We start from the raw sequence: 19,771 nt of genomic DNA, 5'->3' as shown, positions 1-19,771 counted from the left end.
AAATATGAATTTGTCAACAAAGGGGCTTTTTCATGTGTTCTTATGTGCTGGCAGTGTTGCAAATGTTATTGCTATTTTGGTGTTGTTTAAGTGTCTCCTACTTCCTTTTGATCGTGCAACTAAATTTCTTTGATCAGAGATTCCTTTTTCATGTTTACAGTCGCGGCTTCTTCGATACTTCTTTCTACGTCTCCATCTTCTGTAGGTGAACATTGAGCACAGAAGGCAAAGAAACTTTATAAGATTCTAAGTAGATGTCAGGAAGCAAATAGTTTGATATTATTTGTGAAAAAAAAGTTATTAACTTGCCTATGATGAAGAAATTGCGATGCTTTTAGGTTTACTTTCATATGAGATCTACACCATCTTTACTTCTTAACTTGGTTTATATGTCCTTATTTTCTTATGTTTGTTCCATAACACCTCTATTGTTTATTACATCATTTTATGGCTTCGCAAAATTTATTTGATATGTTTTATAGGTGTAATTTAAAGTTTTTTTCTTTCTTAATATATTGATAAAAAGGTATTATAGTTATTTGTTTGTTATCTCACGATTATACCCATTTCTACAACTCAAGCTCTATCGTGAGACATTTTTAATTCTCAAACTGAATATATGTCGCGCGAAACACGTGTGTGCCACTAATTTATTATAAAACACTATAAATGCATACATTAACTTATGAGTGATTGGTTATTTATTCACTAAAATATATAACAAAACACTAAAAATTCACAGTAAAAAGAAAATCTTAACTGCAAATTTACATCATATGTATGTATAATGTTTTTTTTATAAAAAAATTTAACGGTGGAAAAAAGGGTAAGTAGTGATTACGGAATACTGTTCAGAATTCCTAATCCTAATACGTTAAAAAAGTTCAAAGCTGTGGAGGTGGTGTTTTGAGCAAAACCCTAAACCCTACAACTAGAAGTCGCTACTTGCTACTGGTGTGCTTCTATAGCTTTCCTTCTCTCTAAAAAAAGCAGCTCTCCCCGTGTTTGCTCCTGTTTCATTTTGTCCTTTTCATCGCCGTGTTTCTCCCTTAGCTCTCTTTGCTTTGCCTTCTACTAATAGTCTCCACCATGTACCGTCTCGCTTCAAGCCTCGCCTCCAAATCTCGGTGCGTCTTCTTCCCTACTTTCTTCAATTATATTTTGTTTGTTTTTTCTCGTTTTCGTTTTGGTTCTCGAGAAAAAAGTTTGATTTGCAGCGGAGATGGGGAGAAGCCGGTGTTGCTCAATCTTAGATATATTTGCTTTTGGAACAATATAGCGCCAATACAGAGGATTTGAAATTTCAATTGTTTATCCTCTTATTTTCCTGTCTCATCCAATCAAACTGTTATTTTCTCGATCTTCCTCACTGCAGTTTTGTTTTAATTGTTGTTTTACAGCGTTGCTAGGAGCAGTGTTGAGCAGGTGATCACAGTTTCTCCACTATTTGTGTGTTTGTAATTAGTTTTGCGTTAATTTCCTATGAACTTTCTATTTCCGTCTGTGTTCTAGGTTGGAAGCAGGTTGAATTGGAGCAGGAACTATGCGGCCAAGGACATTAGATTTGGAGTAGGGGCTCGTGCCTTGATGCTAAGAGGGGTTGAAGAGCTCGCTGATGCCGTCAAAGTCACAATGGGTCCCAAGGTCTTTCACTTGCATCCTAAATCATATCATTCTTGCTTTGTTAGATACTTAGATTCAATCAGTCTTGGATTGTTGCGCATTTTAAATTTAAGTTTTTGGTCCTTTGTTATTATTAGTTGATTTTCCATTCAATACAGAATAGTGACTAACACTCTCATTTTGTTACTGAGTAATGCTAACTGGTTATTGAAATCTTGTAAGATTGTACCCATGCTATATATCTCATGTAATGTGTTAAATAATTATTGGCTACATTATTTGGTGCTTCGCATTTTATGCACACTATCTTGTTATGCTGATTGGGAGTGTTCCTTTTGGTGCTTTACTGTTTGAAGGGGCGTAATGTGGTTATTGAACAAAGCTACGGTGCCCCAAAAGTGACCAAGGATGGTGTAACTGTTGCAAAGAGTATTGAGTTCAAAGATAAGGTTAAGAACATTGGTGCTAGCCTAGTGAAACAAGTGGCGAATGCAACCAATGATGTTGCTGGCGATGGTAAGCCTTTGAAGCTACTCATGACTTTTTCTTTAAATCTGTATGAACTTATTGGTCTACGGGATGTGGCTTTTATCTGTATTTCCTTTTATATTTTTCTTCCTTGGCGATGGTAAGCCTTTGAAGCTACTCATGACTTTTTCTTTAAATCTGTATGAACTTATTGGTCTACGGGATGTGGCTTTTATCTGTATTTCCTTGTATATTTTTCTTCCTTAATTTAGTTGGCTGATATCCATGTTTTTATTATTGGTACAAAGGGAAAGATCGAACCTTTGCAGATAGAAATAACAGTGTTTGTTCTCTTAGGTATGCTTAATTTTGTCATGAGAGATGTTCAATTTGTTTGCAGGGACTACATGTGCTACGATCCTCACAAAAGCAATATTTGCTGAAGGGTGAAAATCAGTTGCTGCTGGGACGAACGCAATGGACCTTAGACGTGGTATCACTATGGCAGTCGATTCTGTTGTCGCAAACTTGAAGAGCAGGGCGAGGATGATCAGCACTTCAGAAGAAATAGCTCAGGTTTGTTACATGCATATCTGCTTATGCATTTTAGAGGGGCTCGCTGCCGCCAAAAACTTAAGTGATGCCATGAAGTGCTTCTAATGATGTTCAATTTTCAGTCAAGGTAACTCAATACTTACTTGATAGGTTGGTACTATATCGGCAAATGGAGAAAGGGAAATTGGTGAGTTGATTGCAAAGGCCATGGAGAAAGTTGGCAAAGAGGGAGTTATTACAATTCAAGTATGTTGAAAAGTCTTTTGTTTTCTGCAGTTTCTTAGTTGACGGGTTCTGATCATAATTGCTCTGTCAATTGGTGGAGCATATTCTTGTTTTCCCACTCAAAAGAGGCTACACGCTGTTTTTGGTGCTATGGAGATCTGTGGATTTCAACTTGTGGATTCTTATATTATTATGTGTGCTAACTTTAAGTCAGCATTCAGATAAAAATTGTTTTGCTCCTTTATTTAGTCCTTCTAGAGACTCATGAAAAATTTAGTTATTGAGTGGTGTTCAAGATTGGAGATGCCTTCATAACACACTCGTGTTAATGCAATCATCCATATGTTTTTGACATATATGCATTCTTAAATTGACAATCTTAGTCATGTAAATAGCTTTTGAAAATTCGATTGTAGAAGCGAATGAAGCTTTAGATATCTGTGCGGCTAATAATGTTTTGCTTTTGAACCGAGCAGCAGTTGAGAGTTTTGTTTGATATTCTTTAAAGAGGATATCGTTTTTGGGGCCACTGTTCTAGAATGCCATTTTTTTTTGTGGCGTATGTGTATTCTTTTCCCCTATTGGCTCACTTGCTGAAGTTTTCTTTCACTCATGAAATCAAGCAGGGCAATATAAATCTAATTTACTCGACCCAAAGCTGATGCCTGTCACTAAATTCTGTCTAATTTATAGGCTTTACAATAAAACGTTTTTTATTAGTAAATAATATTCCTCCAAATGGAGTTCATAGTCCAACTGGGTTTTCTGGATAACATCATTCCATGTCCTATATAACTTTATGTGATTTGCGTTATTGTTTTCATTCCTTCCACATATCACTTTTTTGGTGTTTGTCTATCCTGTCAAACTTCAGGGTGCCAGTTAGGTTCAGAGCCGTGCCTCATTCTTTTTTATATTGTGTTTTTCTGTTTTCTGAGATGCATGGTCATTACTCATTGTTTAACTATGGCAGGATGGAAAGACATTATTTAACAAGTTAGAAGTTGTTGAGGGGATGAAGTTGGACAAGGGCTACATTTCTCCTTATTTCATTACCAACCAAAAAAATCAAAAATGTGTAAGCGCTTAATTCTTTGAATTGAAATGCATGGCATATATCTTGCAACCTCGGTTATAATTTCATGAATGTAAGAATGTGAAAGCAGCTTCTTATGTAACTGAATTATATTCTGACGATTTACTAAAGAGGCTATCAATGTCGGTATGATGGCAGGAATTGGAAGATCCTCTAGTTGTGATCTATGAGAAGAAAATCTCAAGCATAAATGCCGTAGTGAAATTACTGGAGTTGGCATTGAAGGTAAACATCAGTTGTTATTTTTGTCTATTGTAATAATAATATGCTCTGTGTTAGATATTACCATACTTATAATTGTTGTGACTTCTTTTTGCCTATAAGAAATAAAGTCTCAACAGTTATAAGTGCTTTTAGAATTGGGTTTCTTTAGCTGATTTGAATTTTCTAATTTTCTGCAGAAACAAAGGCCCTTATTGATTGTTGCTGAAGATGTTGAGAGTGATGCCCTAGCAACTCTAATTCTCAACAAATTGCGTGCTGGAATCAAGGTATGATATCTACTGTTGGATATATCACTCATTTGTTTCTTTGTGTTGTGCTGTAATTTTACCCTTGATTATGGGTCTTATTCCCCTAATTGGATTTCCACACTTCCTACAGGTCTGTGCAATCAAAGCCCCTGGTTTTGGAGAGAACAGGAAGGCCAATCTGCAAGATCTTGCAGTTCTCACTGGAGGAGAGGTTAGTGCTCTTGTATGCATCTATCTTATTGTTATCTTATAGAGATCAGAAGACCCTTGAAACGTGCCTGCCTTTATTTGTTGCAGCTTATTACTGAGGAGCTCGGTATAAATCTTGAAAAGGTGGATCTGGATATGCTTGGGTCTTGCAAAAAGGTAAAAGCTTAAATATTGCTTGAAAGTTGTAGTTATTCAGAGCTTTAGCCATGATTTTTTTTTCTGTTGCTTTGGGTACGTCTTAAAGTAGTGGTTGTTGTTCCCTTTGATTTATTTTGATGTATACAGAATTCATTTAAGTTGGATGCATAATTGATTGATTGGGCTTTGTGTTGCAGGTTACAGTTTCGAAAGATGATACCGTTATTCTTGATGGTGCTGGTGATAAGAAGGCAATTGAGGAGAGATGCGAGCAGGTATGTGCTTGTGGAGAATTGCTTTTGTTTTCTTATTTATAATGACTGATTATTTCTTCTTAGAAGTGAATGCGCTAGAAAATTAATCAAATCATTTTCCCTTGCTTTTGAAATTATGGTTTCTTCTTTTGGGCTATCAGATCAGGGCTGCCATTGAATCAAGCACATCTGACTATGACAAGGAGAAATTGCAAGAAAGATTGGCGAAACTCTCAGGAGGTGTTGCTGTTTTGAAGGTTTGTGTGGAATCTTTTTCTGTTACTAGAATATTAAGTCCTGTTAGAAAAGCAACCTAGCCTTCTTAGTCAGCTTCATTCTTTGTTTCATATTTGTAACAATTTTTGCCAAATAGAGATGAAAACTAGACATGGCTTGTCGCAGATTGGAGGAGCTAGTGAGACTGAAGTCGGTGAGAAGAAAGACAGAGTTACAGATGCCTTAAATGCCACTAAGGCGGCAGTTGAAGAGGGTATTGTACCAGGTGAATTTTTCACCTGTTGCTCCCAAGTTATATTCTTAAAATTGAACATGGTGGAACAGTTTCTTATGAAATGTTCCTATTGCAGGTGGTGGTGTTGCTCTTCTTTATGCATCGAAAGAGTTGGATAAGCTGTCAACCGCCAACTTTGATCAGAAGATTGGTGTTCAAATTATTCAGAATGCACTTAAGGTTTGTGTCTTTCTGATATGTCAAATTCTCTCTCGCACTTCAACTGGGATGTGAACAAAATCATATTTCATGGATATTGTCATTCTAAGGGTGTGCAATACTTGGGCGGTTTTATATTTTTGGGATTTCTATCCCTGCGTATAACAAGGCATACAATTGCAGACACCTGTATACACAATTGCCGCAAATGCTGGAGTAGAGGGAGCCGTTGTTGTTGGTAAGCTACTGGAGCAGGATAACCCTGATCTTGGATATGATGCTGCTAAAGGTCAGTAAAAGCATATTTTCCCTTTGGAGGTTGTGTGCTGGCATCTATGTGCACTTTTGCATGTTGGTTTCAGAATTTAGGAACTTGTGTTTCATACTACAAATAGGGATCTAATAACTCCATTTTGGTAGTCTAACCAGATGAATATGTCGATATGGTGAAATCGGGTATCATCGACCCATTGAAAGTCATTAGGACAGCTTTAGTCGACGCGGCTAGGTATGTTGAATTTCCTTCCTTTTCACCCATGCAGTTGTATCTCTATCAATTCACCTTTGGTGTGCCACTTCTATGCAGTGTGTCCTCGTTGATGACAACAACTGAAGCTGTCGTGTCTGAACTTCCAAAGGATGAGAAGGAAGTTCCAGCGATCGGTGGTGGCATGGGCGGTATGGGTGGCATGGATTATTGAGTTCCTTCCTGCTGCAACAACTGCCTTCAAGGAAATAGTCGTTTAAGTCCACAGTTGCCCCTTAATTTCTTTTTGATCGTTAGGCAGGTCATGTAAATGAGTTATTATTCACGTGGTAGGAAATTTAGTATCAAACCATCTCGAAGAGAAAAATTGGCAATGTCTACGGCAATGAAAACTGTCAAAATGAGACCTTTTTTTGGCCCTGAGAGGTTATCGATTCTGTACTTCTCCTGGTTGGTCTGTCCTAGAAAGGCACTGTTAACTAATTTATTTGACTAGCGCTCAGCATTGGAACACAGATTGATTCTTAATATTTAGTGGTTATGATAATTATGTCGGCATTCACGAGAGAACATGGTATTCCAAGAATTGATTTATGCTTAAGATGCTCAAGTCTACTGGGATAAATCTTTTCATGGTTGGCACCTGAATAATACCTTCGTCTCCATCTTGAGGTGCCTTCAGGTGTTGAATATTTTCGGTCTAGAACACAATGTGGGTGTTTGGCAGTGCATTCGCATTGCGTTCAGTTGCACCGCACCTCACAGCATCAAAGTTTTTTATGATACGTCAAACCTCATCGCACCTCATCACACCTCACAGCACTCCCAAACGCTTACAATATATGTTGAATTGTTTCACGTAATCAAATTAAACCAATTATTTTATTTTAAATTAGTGTACAATGTAAATGTTAAGTGATTTTATATTAATATTATTAGTCATCTAATATAACAGTAATTTAGATACGCCAAACGCACCTCACAACACCGTACCACAATTTTAAAACTGATGCGCCAAACAGCTTTTTGCGTTCCAACTCGCTTCACTGCACCACAGCTTTTTACCTTACAGCACTACACAACACCTCACAGCAGTTGACAGTACTCCCAAACAGGACCAATGTGATCCGATCCTGACCCATTTCAAAACGGGATAAATCTAGGTAAAACGCCATCTTATCTAGGTTGTGAAAACCGAGCCGGTCATTGAACTAGAAAGTTCATTGGTTCATGATTCAATGGTTTGTCCGGATTCAAACCAATTCAACATAATGAATTATTAAAGATATAATTTAATATAAATAATAACTAAAAAAACTCATACTTCATAATATTAAGAATAATGTAGAAACAAATATAGTAATGTAGGTTTTTTTGCTATTCTTCGTTACAGGGAAGTTGTATAAGGTATAAAGTGTAATTACAATTGTCTACAAGATGTTCAAAAAAATATCTTAATGGGATGATATTGCGACCAATTTTAATAAATTAAATATATTTACTTACTTTTTTTTTCATACACATTCGATATTGTGATTATTGCAATTATTTTTTGATAAATTTAGTATTTGAAACCCATGTTTATAGATATTTATGTTTATATATATATATATATATATATATATTTTTTTTTTTCTTTATACATTTTTGTACCTATACCTCTCTTGTTAACTATAGAAAACACTAGATGAGTAAGCGAAAGCTACGTGACTACCCATGAATCGTTCCCATCTACCTTCCCTCCTCCCTCACATCTGCCGCCCTATCTCTCTCCCAACCACGCACATCTAATTATATAGCTTCGTATGTGGCATGCACGTGTATGCATGCATGTATGACTACATGACAAACATATATGATACTATAAACAACAACAATAGACGGTAGGAGACAGGTTTCACTCTTATGCCTATCAACATTTTTTTTGCATAGAGAAATCAGCAATTTGACAGAATCACCTCAAACCCAACCAACAAATCCACAATCAAAAATCTAAAAGGTAGAAGGTATTGATAATTCGATTTTCAAAGAGAAACCGACGCTCACCTAGTTCACTGAGAAGCCTTTGAGTTTCCTATTGTATCACAAAGGACAAAAGCATTCAGATAAGCAATGGAAGCTTCAAAATTGAACAAAATCAGAACAAAAAAAGAAATCCAGAACTCATAATTTAAAATTTCATGAACTCTGACTTATCATGTAAAAAAACCCCCCTAACTCAAGCTTAAAGATCAACCCAACAGCTGACCTATATCCCAAGTTAGTCTTTCTAAATTTTTTTATTATCTTATTTTCAGCAAGCATTTTAAAAGTACATAAGCACAAAAGAATATTTGGAAACAAAATATACATAAGCGGAATTTTATTTTCCTTGGTTTATGACCTAAAAAAACAAAAGAAGGCCAAATGGCAAACATGTACAAAGTTATCAGGAGTCTGATACCTTCTTAAACATGATTAAACATCTTCTTATTCCGATGCATTACAAATGAGAAAGGGTGCTTGGCTATATCTACATACAGGAAATGAAATACATATATGAGAAATGGTGCTTGGCTATATCTTCAATGTGTCCATTGTTGTCATATTTTGCTTCAAATTACATTTACCTCAGTACACGCATCTGCTCTGACACTGACAGGAATCAGAACCTCATTCAAACACAAGGGCAGAAGAAGTCACATAAGACAATCCAGTTCATTGACTTTATGACCTTTCTCTATCTACGATCTTATAATTGTTTCCACTTCCACAACCAAATAAAAGAACATTTGGTTAAATTTTAGTGAGTTTGCTTACTACTATATCTGATAATGACAGTAGTCTTCATTTCCACTACATGATTCCAGATTGCCAACGACACAATACCACCAACCTACAACACATTTAGTTCAACTTTAGTCATCACTTATCAAGAGGAAATGTAATGATTTCATAGCAACATCTCTTTGACATTTTTTTAAAAAAAATTAACACATATAATCAGTACCATGGAATTTAATATGTATAAGTGTAATACTTCATGAATTTCTTTAAGACATTAAATTTGAAATTAATTGATAAATATACCATATGTGAATATTAAATTCCCATGGAGCTATCCCAAGGAATGAAGCACTTCAGCTCACCACTGATGCTTTCATAAATGACAGCCAATGAATTAGAGGAGTAGGAGTTCCTAGGTTGCCTGGGTTGAAAGCCTGAAACATTAAGCATCTAAAAGTCAACACAAGAAGAGAAATATGAATAGTAGTTCGTAGAAGGTTTCATATGGTGAACATACATATATATATTTCTTATATGAATCAATACAAAACTCTCAAATGGTTTCTAACTCTCCGAATTTGACTGGAACAATGGTTGTGTAATTGCGTGTGAGAAAAAATTGGAAAGTCACGATTATTTATTTATAATATGTTTTCAATTTGCTCGTGCAAAATTGAATTGAATTATCTTTAACAAATATTTCATGTATCATCAATTCAGGAACAACCTAGAGTAAAGAAATCACACCAAGAACAACAACCATATGTCACAACTCACAAAGCATATCAATGTTTATCGACCTTCAGTCAGTGCATCTACTCACAAATAAGAAAAATCATGAACTCAAAAATTAATATTCGACTAAGAAAAACCCACAAATAAATCACATATAATAGAGAAAGCCTAGAATAGAGACAAAAACACACCAATCATAGTATTTACCAAGTTGTTGGAAATTCCATAAGATCTTCACACATTCCAACTTTTCAAAATAATATGCAGAGTTTAAATGGATGCTCTTCTCCGAAGGGAAATATTATTACAAGACTCCTTCATAAGTTTGAATATTAATTTAGATATAAAGAAAGTGCTAGAAAGAGAGTTGAAGTTGATGTGATATTATTGGAAGTTCTTGTATATATATACAATCGAATGCAACCCTATACGTACACATCTATATATGTAATACATCCTCAAAGTCAAGAAACAATCAGCATAAATTTAAATATAGGTGTAATGAGTTATAAACAAAATTAAGGGTTTCAATCTTTAAAACTATCCCTTTTGTAATACTTGAATTTTGTCCAGGTCATTTTTCACGGAGTATTTTTTTATGCGTGCATATACATTATTTGGTGTATTTGATTCAATTTCTCTTAATCAATTTCATTATAAACCCCTTTCAAACCTAACCCCAGCAATGGTGAACAAAAGGTTTACAGAAGAAGAAGATAGAGAGAATACAAAGGAGAAAACATCTCCATTTTATTCAACATATCAAGACTGATTTTACAAAACGACTTTTACACTTATATAAAAGCTAGTATCAGCTATACTATATATTTTTATCAAAATAGCCCCAGGATCCTATCAAAGAGATTGAACACAATAGAGATAGAAGAGGGAGGTTTTGGAAACAAAGAGAGAAAGATTGGAGAATAGGAGAGCGAGGGGTAGCTCGGGTAAGCTAAAAAATAGGAGAGGGTTGGGTTTTGGTAAGAAAAAATGGCAATAGCAAAGCAGAGAGAAGAGAGAGGAAAAAGAGAGAAGAAGTTCTGGGTTGGAAAGAAAGAGGGAGAGGGAGGAGGTTTTCATTGAGAGAGAGGAAAAATTAAAAAAAAATAACAAAAATAAGGAGTTAACAAACACAATTCCCTTCCTAGATTTGTTTGATTCTAGGTATTGCGTTCAAGCTTTTGTAGTGAATATTTGATATGTATCTTGGTGCTCTTTTTGATTTCGGTGGCACTAGTCATCCCCAAACAAACATCCCTAAGTGTACCTAACCACATGTGGCATGACACATAGGACTATGACATGGCAAATTCAAATGAAAAAAAAAATTGCTCAAAATTTAGGCGGGGCTTCTTAAACCTTCTAGATATTTGTTCACCTCTCTAAAAAATTGTCAGATGTGATTTCACTCTCTCTCACCAACAATCACGAAGCTTCTCTCTCCTCCAAGAATGACATTCTCTCTTTAGCTCTCGCCTTCTCTCCATCTCTCATCTACTGGAAAACACGATGGTGGCCGCATCAACAATGTCTTTCGACGGTTTAAAGTGGCAAGAGAGAAGCACCTCCTTCATAGGTAAATTTCGAATCCATTTCTCATATAAACGAAGCAATCATCGATATCTCTCAATTTCTTTGGGTATTTGCATGTTCGCAAGGTCAAGTAGTGTTTTTCTATCAAAAATTTGTTTTTGCGTGCCTGTGATAGTTGAAATGTTTGATATCCAAGTTATTACACTTTTTCTGAAAAATTGATGTTTCCTTAGTAAACGGTGACATGATTGTAAGTAATGTAAGTTAAATACCATCAATCCATTCCATTATTTACACTATTTGACGTTTTTATTTCGCTTCCATTCTTTCAAATTGCATTACATATTATGTTATTACATATGAATTGATGCTAATTACATGCTATGTATACTCGATTATTATATATTTATCTTGTTGAAAATCATATATTTGGTGTGCGATGTTCAGGGTTGATTGTGGGAGTCATTTCTATGTTCATCATTCAAAAACTTATGGACAAAATGAAAATTCTTAAGAAACTAACCAAGGAGTACATATTGAAGTATAGGTCAAGACTGGTTCATCAATTCTTGAATGATCCAATCTACTCATAGGATATAAATTTGTACAATCAATTCCAACTTCTCAAGTAGTACCCATGTAATATATTTAGTATGTCTATAGTCTTCTAAACTTGATTGGGCTTTTTGTTTATTATCATGATAGTAAACTGATATTTGTACTGATTTTGAGCCCATGGCATTGTATAATTAATTACCTTTTCTGACTAGTAATTACATATTGTCCATATATAATTACATATTTGATGACTTCAATTATACATGTGCAATAACTATATTAAACAAGATAAAAACATTACTAGTAGTCTTAAAAACACAATATCACCCTAGTATTACATTCCAAATTCCAGTACTTCAAATAAATATAATAATATAAAGATCATCAAAATTCATATAACAATTGAAAATAAGTTCAAATCCTTGGGGCATGAAATCTAGCTTATTTTATTGGTCTACTGACACTGTACAACCTTTAAACTTTATCTTAACCCACGTATGGAAGCCCTCCTTACATGTTTCTCCTTCTATTGATTTGATGCCACAGTACATCATTTCAGTGACTTTCTTTTGGAACTCAAAAAACTTTTGCATGGTGTACACATCTCGGATTTGCTTCTCCATTTCATAAAAGGTTGCACACAATAGTTGTTTGTTGAAAGAGTCAAAATTAACTCGACTCTCCTTATCTACTTTCTTCCGTAGAGCATTCTCATCTTATTCGACAAACTGCTTCAAAGTAGTTTTTGAATTTATGTAACCATAAAAAGAAGCGTTCATACTCTCACTACGTCCGATTGTGGACATTCTTGCCCAAAAATACCTTTTCACAAACACTAAAACCCATAATTCTTTATCCAAATACAAAGATGCCAACCATGTATTCTCTTCGACACTCATTAACATCCCCCAACAATCTGTTCAGGAAGAATACACTACTAAATACACAATTACACAACATATCACCAAATTGCACTATCGATAAGTATAATTACACTATTAAAAGACGAAATTACACTGTCACATGTTATAATTACAATATCAACCTATCATATTACACTCTACATGCTTATAATTACACAATCACATAAGTAATAATTTCATATCAATATACTGCCAAATATCACACAAATCATGGAACTTATACCTAAAATGTAGTGTTATGCATGCAAATAACACGTAATAATAAAATCAATAATGTAATAATCTCATTCAATATCGTGACTAAACACAATTAGAGCGTAATTATAAACCTTTAGAAATTAATAACATTATATGATACAAGTATTCCAAACTGTAAAACCATATCCAACAACCAACTTTTATAATATAAAAACTCAAACTTGAAATGTTCTATCTATCTACTATCGTCAGTTTACAAATGAATATTATGCATGCCAGTCATATACGTCAAATTAGATCTAAAATTACTCATCACCTAGAATATTCACTAAAGCTCTCCATTGTAGATCTTCCCATGCTATAAATCCAAAAAACCAGTTAAAAAATCCAAGAACATCACCAGATCGTAGAATCGAACCAGACAAATAAGGGTAAAACAGATGATCTACAACTCGGTGTTCCAGCTCAACTCGGGTTAGCTCAACAGATCTGTATATGCATTCTCCAATCTTGTTTCTGTATCTTGGAAGCTTTTACAGAGAAGAAAGATGAGAGAGAAATAACTTGGATGAAGACAAATGAGAGAGAACTTCCTCTCTATGCGTAATAGGCAGCACACCGATCGATGTTATTCTCCAATACCTACGTGTTTATTATGCAATTTCTTAAACAATTATTTATCTATGTGGTAAGTGTAGGGATACTTAGGAATAAAAAGTGTAGGGAAGTTTAGTGTTTTCCTTTTGATTTTGTTTTCAAGTCTCTACCTTGATTTTGTTGGAAATAAAGACTTCTCTTTGGTTTCTTTTTAATCTAACTTTTACATTATTTGGGTTCTTGTCCTTGGATGCCGTGAGATTTGGGAGCTTTCATCCTTCGTGAGAGATTTTGTTGGAAATAAAGACTTCTCTTAGGTTTCTTTTTAATCTAGCTTGTACATTATTTGGGTTCTTGTCCTTGGATGCCGTGAGACTTGAGAGTTTTTATCCTTCGTGGGATTTATGTCCCCGTACAGGGGGAGATGTTGGGCACCTAAGTCCAGTGTTTTAAAAATCGAACCAGCCGATCGGACCGGTCCAACCGATTTGATCAGCACACATAAAATTGATGAACTCTGGAACTGACCAATTTTCGGTTGAACCAGTTGAGCCGATCGATTTGCACGAACTGATTGGCCTTTGAATAAATGAAGAAAATAATGTTTTTGGTCAGAATAAAACTCATGACCTTTACAAAAAAGGTAATGACCTTACCAACTAGGCTACTAGACATTTTTTCGTTTAGGAAATGAAATGAATTCAATATAATATTTTCGATTATGATCTCTACCTTCTTGAAAATTATAATATATTTATTGTGTCTGATAAAAAAATGATATATTTAATAATTGTGTTTGATAAAAAATGATATATTTAATAAAAACATTAAGTGACAATTCACTCATTAGATTAAATGTGAATTTTTTGATCAATTAGGCTATAATACTTTATTTGTTTAAACGAACACATTAATTCTACATATCAAAATTTGTATTATTACATTTATTAAAACATTTCTAATATTGTGAGTATTATAAAGTATGAAAAGTTTATAATTATTATTTATATTTAAATAAATATATATTTTATAATTAATTATATTGGACCGTTTTGAACCCGATTCAAACCCCGTTTGGACCTTTGAACTTTGAACCAATAAATTTTCAGATTCGATGACCGGTCTGGTTTTCAAAACCTTGCCTAAGTCCATGGGTCCATCCTTTGTGGGATTTTTGTTTCCGTATAGGTAGGAACCCCGCAAATAGATCATCCATGAGAAGTCCCGAACTTGCAGGCTCTTTCCTTCATGGGATTCTGGCCCCGTATAAGAAGAGTTTCTATTTGGCGTCGGGTTTGCCGGAAGGTTGGAAAATTTTGAGTTTTCTCCTTCTTGGGATTCTGTCCCCGTACAGTATGAATTTCACCACCACTTTTGATTTATGAGTTCATTTTATTTAGGCCAATATTTTTTTTTTGATTTGCTTTATTTTGGACCAACACTTGATTTGTTTTGTTTTGATTTCTAAAATCAGAATAGCTGCCATCTCAAACATAAATGGTTTTACCACCCACTCGAAAAAAATGATTTTAATCAAAATGATTATTGTCAAATCTGAAAGCGGGACATTCCAAAAAATAAATTTTCAAAAATACCTTTGGTTGAATTTTTGTAAGTTCATTCTTCGTGGTATTCTGTACCCATATGAGAGGAGCTTTCTAAAATCAATTTTCAAAGATATCTTTGTTTGAATTTTTGTAAACTTCTCTCTCATTGTATTCTGTACCCGTATGGGATAAAAAGGTTTTGGGAACGTATTTGTTATTATCTGAGAATGGAGAATAGCTTACAAATATATAGCATGAGGTTATGCTCTCAACTATATTACAAGCAAAAGATTAAATACAGAGAAAAGTAAAATGTATCTGTTGGAGAGTAATGGCTAATATTGAGTTGTACAGAACTTGATTTTAGTTGTGGGCTTTGGTTCATTGGGCTTTGATATATCTTCTTTACCTTCCCTCAAGATTGGGGGCCCAGCAAGGAGACCAATCTTGGAACGCAGCTTGTGAAAGGGAGCTTTGAGAAGTGTCTTGGTGAGAATATCGGCCAGCTGATCAGAGGTATGGATCTTGATGACGCTGAGGGTGCCGTTGTGTACAAGAGAGCAAACAAAGTGAAGGTCGACTGCTATGTGTTTCATACGGGAGTGTAAAACAGGGTTAAGGCTAAGAGCTGTAGCACCTTGGTTGTCACAAAAAATTGGAGGGGGGTAGGTGACAGTCCAATGTAAATCATGAAGGAGATGTTTGAGCCACACGACTTCAGATGCTGTGGAAGCTAATGCACGATATTCAGCTTCAGTGGAGGACCGAGCGACGGCCCGTTGTTTTTGAGAGCGCCATGAAATAGGGTTTGGGCCAAGGAAGACGATGTAGGTAGAGGTAGAGGACTTGTCGTCGGGATGGCCAGCCCAATCTAAGTCCGTGTAAGCATGAAGGTGAAGATCAAGCGTTTTGAAGATAGTGATGCCTTCAGTATAGGTACCTTTAAGATATCGGAGAACACGCTTGAGAAGAGAGAAATGTATGTCGGTAGGGTGTGCCATGAACTGAGCAAGACGGTTGACGGCGAAGCAAACATCTGGTCTCGTAAGACTCAAATATTGGAGACGGCCCACAATTTGACGATATTGAGTTGGATCCAGCAGAGATGTCCCGTCAGTTTTAGTTACAGCGAAGTGGGCAGGCAATGGAGTGGAGACTGGTTTGGCACCGTCCATATTCGTCTGTTCTAAGAGATCACGAACATATTTTTGCTGAGAAAGGAATAAACCACGGGAGGTGCGTGTGACTTCAACACCTAAGAAGTAAGATAAATCACCAAGCTCTTTGAGAGAAAATTGAGAAGCCAGGTTACGAGTGACCCTGTTAAGAATAGCAGTGTTAGAACTTGTGAGTATCAGATCATCAACGTAAACTAAAATGTACATAAAATGTGAATTTTCGCGAAGAGTAAACAATGATGTGTCTGCAAGGGAGTTAGTGAAACCCATGGCTATTAAGCTTGTACGCAATGCGTTGTACCACGCCCTTGGGGTCTGCTTGAGACCATTGAGGGATTTGTGCAGTTGGCATAAATAGGTAGGATGGTCTGGGTCTTGAAAACCTCGAGGTTGACGCATGAACACTGTCTCGGTAAGTTTACCATGTTGGAATGCGTTGTTGATATCTAGATGTTGAATAGACCACTGCTGAGACACTGCAATAGATAAGACAGTACGAATAGTTACAGGTTTAATAACAGGACTAAAAGTGTTAGTATAGTCAATTCCCGGGCGTTGGGCATAGCCTTGCGCAACCAATCGTGCCTTATATCTGGCAATAGTGCCATCGGGGTTGCGCTTGACCCGAAAAATCCATTTGGATCCTATGGGTCGTATATGTGATGCCGGGGGAACTAGAGTCCAAGTTTTATGATGCATAAGAGCATCAAATTCACATTGCATGGCTGCTTTCCACTGAGGGTGTTGGAGTGCTTTGATGACGGAGGTAGGTTCAAGAGATTGTGGAAGAGAATGAAGAGTGCTTAAGTTGAGAGACTTAGGTTTGAATATGTTATTCTTGGAGCGAGTGACCATAGAAAGGGTGGTAGTGGGTGGGATATGATGGGTTGTAGTGGGTGGGTAAGATAAAAGTAGGTTGGGTGATGTTGGATTGAGTGGAGAACACACATGGGGTGTGGGGTTTAAAGATGAGATAGGATGAGATAGTTGTACTAGTGGGGCAGTAGGCGTGTAAGTAGGAGAGATAGTGGAGACTTGAGGGGTAGGTGTAGGTGGGGACTCATGATAGCTAGGAAACAAGGACTCATCAAATATTACATGACGAGACAGATACAATCTTTTGGTGAGTGGGTCAAAGCATTTATAAGAGCTTTGAGAGTTGGAATATCCAAGAAAAAGACAAAGCTTGGATCGGGGCTCAAGTTTGTGATGTGTATAGGGTCTTAACCATGGATAGCAACCACACCCAAACACCCGTAATTTAACAAAATTAGGTGATTTTTGGAAAAGCATTTGAAATGGAGTAACAGGAGAATTATGGAAAATAGGCATTCTATTGATAAGGTAGGCAGCAGTTTGAAAAGCAAAAGACCAAAATGAATACGGCAACTTAGCAGAGTGTAAGAGAGTTCTAGCAGTTTCGGTAAGGTGGCGATGTTTTCGTTCAGCCAAGGCAACGTGTTGAGGTGTGTGTGGAGGGGAGGGAAACCAGCTGATGCCATGTTGCATGAGATAGGATTTGAGCTTAATAAACTCTCCCCCATTATCACTGTAGAGATTACGAATAGGTGTTTGAAATTGTTTTTCGACTAACTTGTGAAATTGAGTAAACACTGAGTGAACATCGGATTTACGTTGAATGGGAAATAACCAGGAATAACGAGTAAAATGATCGACAAAAACGACATAATAATTATAACCATCAATGGAGGATGTGGGAGCTGGTCCCCACACATCACTATACACCACATGAAGAGGAGCAGAGCTGGTAACACTTGAGTGGCCAAACGATAACTTATGACTTTTATTAACTTGACATGACGTACAGAGAGAGGAAGTGAGACTAGTTGTGTACATGCCAACTTGAAAGAGTTCAAAATAGTGGTAAGATTTTTGGAGGAAGGGTGACCAAGCCGAGAGTGCCACCTAGCAAGAGTGATAGGACTTCGAGATGGATAAGTAGAGGCAGTGAGACATTTCATGGAGTGGTGGTCCAGGTGATAGAGACCATCAATGCAGCGACCCACGGCCAGAATGCGACCCGTACGTTGATCCTTAATAACACAATGGAAAGGGGAAAATTCAATAAAAACTTGATTATGCTTAGTAATCTCATGAACAGACAATAAATTTTTATCAATGAAAAGAACACACAGTGTATTGTTCACATGAAGTGGTCGTGTGATAGTAGGAAATTGAGTGGAACCCACGTGTGTGATATGCAAACCTGAGCCATCTCCTATGTGGACTTCTTCAGTGCCATCATACTCATAATGGATGGAGAGATTAGAGAGATCATTGGTCATATTGTGCTGGCCCCGGAATCAAGAAGCCAAGACTGAGTGTGATATGGGACTGAGTGAGGAGAGGCCGCATAGTTAACAGAGGGTGACTGGTGATTTTGAAAGACTTTGAACTTTCAGCATTTGTTAGCGGGATGACCAGGTTTGTCACAAAGTTGACAGACCACCCTATTATAACCACGACCACGGCCACCAGAGGAGGATGACCTGTTGTTGTTCCAGTTTTGATTTGATCTGTTGGAGTTCCAGTTTGACCGTGGAGGTCCATTTCCTCTGCCTTGGGATGGTGGATGGTTGGCACCAGGCTGTTTATAATGATAGTTGGCTGTGGTGAAGGAGAGAGGTGCAGCCGATGTAAGTCGGGATATGAACCCCTCTTGGGCTACAAGAATGTCCTTGAGTTCTTCAAAACAGAAGGGGGTTTCTCGGGTTCGAATGGAACCAACGATACCAGTATAGTCCTCGCCCAAGCCATCAAGAATATATAAGGTGAGATCATCTTGTGGTATGGGATGATCAATGAGAGCAAGCTCGTCTGCAAGGCTTTTAACATCTTGCAAAAATTCAGCCATAGGTTTGATGCCTTTTTGGCAACGGGAAAGTTGTGATTTGAGTTAAAGAACACGGGACCTAGAAGAATTTGCAAATAGCTGGTGAGCTTTGGTCCAGGCTACAGAGCTTGTTGCAACATCACCAATGAGAGGGAGAACAGCTCGCCGTAAGCCCGTAAGAGAGACAACATTTGAAGACGCCATGATGGAAAGTTTGTTGATGTGAGTTTAAGGGGAATAGCAGAGACAGCATGTACGGTAACTGTGAGGGTAGTTCCTGGAATAGGAATAGTAACAGAGGTGGAGTTTCGGGAAGCCATGGAGGTGGGTGGAGCAACAATTATCTCGGTGGAGTCTTGAGGCTCCGATACCATAAAAAGGTTTTGGGAACGTATTTGTTATTATCTGAGAATGGAGAATAGCATACAAATATATAGCATGAGGTTATGCTCTCAACTATATTACAAGCAAAAGACTAAATACAGAGAAAAGTAAAATGTATCCGTTGGAGAGTAACGGCTAATATTGAGTTGTACAGAACTTGATTTTAGTTGTGGGCTTTGGTTCATTGGGCTTTGATATATCTTCTTTATGGGAGAAGTTTTCAGAAATCAATTTTTTTAAACAAAAATCAAAAAATACATTAGCCCTTGTCCAAGTGTTGACAACCGCGTGAGCGGGTG

At 36.6% G+C, this 19,771-nt stretch overlaps 1 protein-coding gene and 1 pseudogene across 1 annotated transcript; one reads left to right on the top strand and one right to left on the bottom strand.

Moving 5' to 3' along the window:
• The first annotated feature begins 1,089 nt into the window (after nucleotides 1-1,089).
• LOC119995305 lies at nucleotides 1,090-6,802 on the top strand (annotated as a pseudogene).
• Nucleotides 6,803-18,653: 11,851 nt separating this feature from the next.
• LOC119995291 lies at nucleotides 18,654-19,109 on the bottom strand. The gene has a single exon (XM_038841757.1). The coding sequence runs from the start codon at nucleotides 19,107-19,109 to the stop codon at nucleotides 18,654-18,656; it is 456 nt and encodes a 151-aa protein (XP_038697685.1).
• Between the last annotated feature and the right edge of the window lie 662 nt (nucleotides 19,110-19,771).

This window comes from Tripterygium wilfordii, chromosome 1, assembly GCF_013401445.1.
Source record: "Tripterygium wilfordii isolate XIE 37 chromosome 1, ASM1340144v1, whole genome shotgun sequence".
Classification (NCBI taxonomy): domain Eukaryota; kingdom Viridiplantae; phylum Streptophyta; class Magnoliopsida; order Celastrales; family Celastraceae; genus Tripterygium; species Tripterygium wilfordii.
The sequence above is the reverse complement of the archived record's forward strand: the minus strand, read 5'-3'. Positions and strand labels throughout refer to the sequence as shown.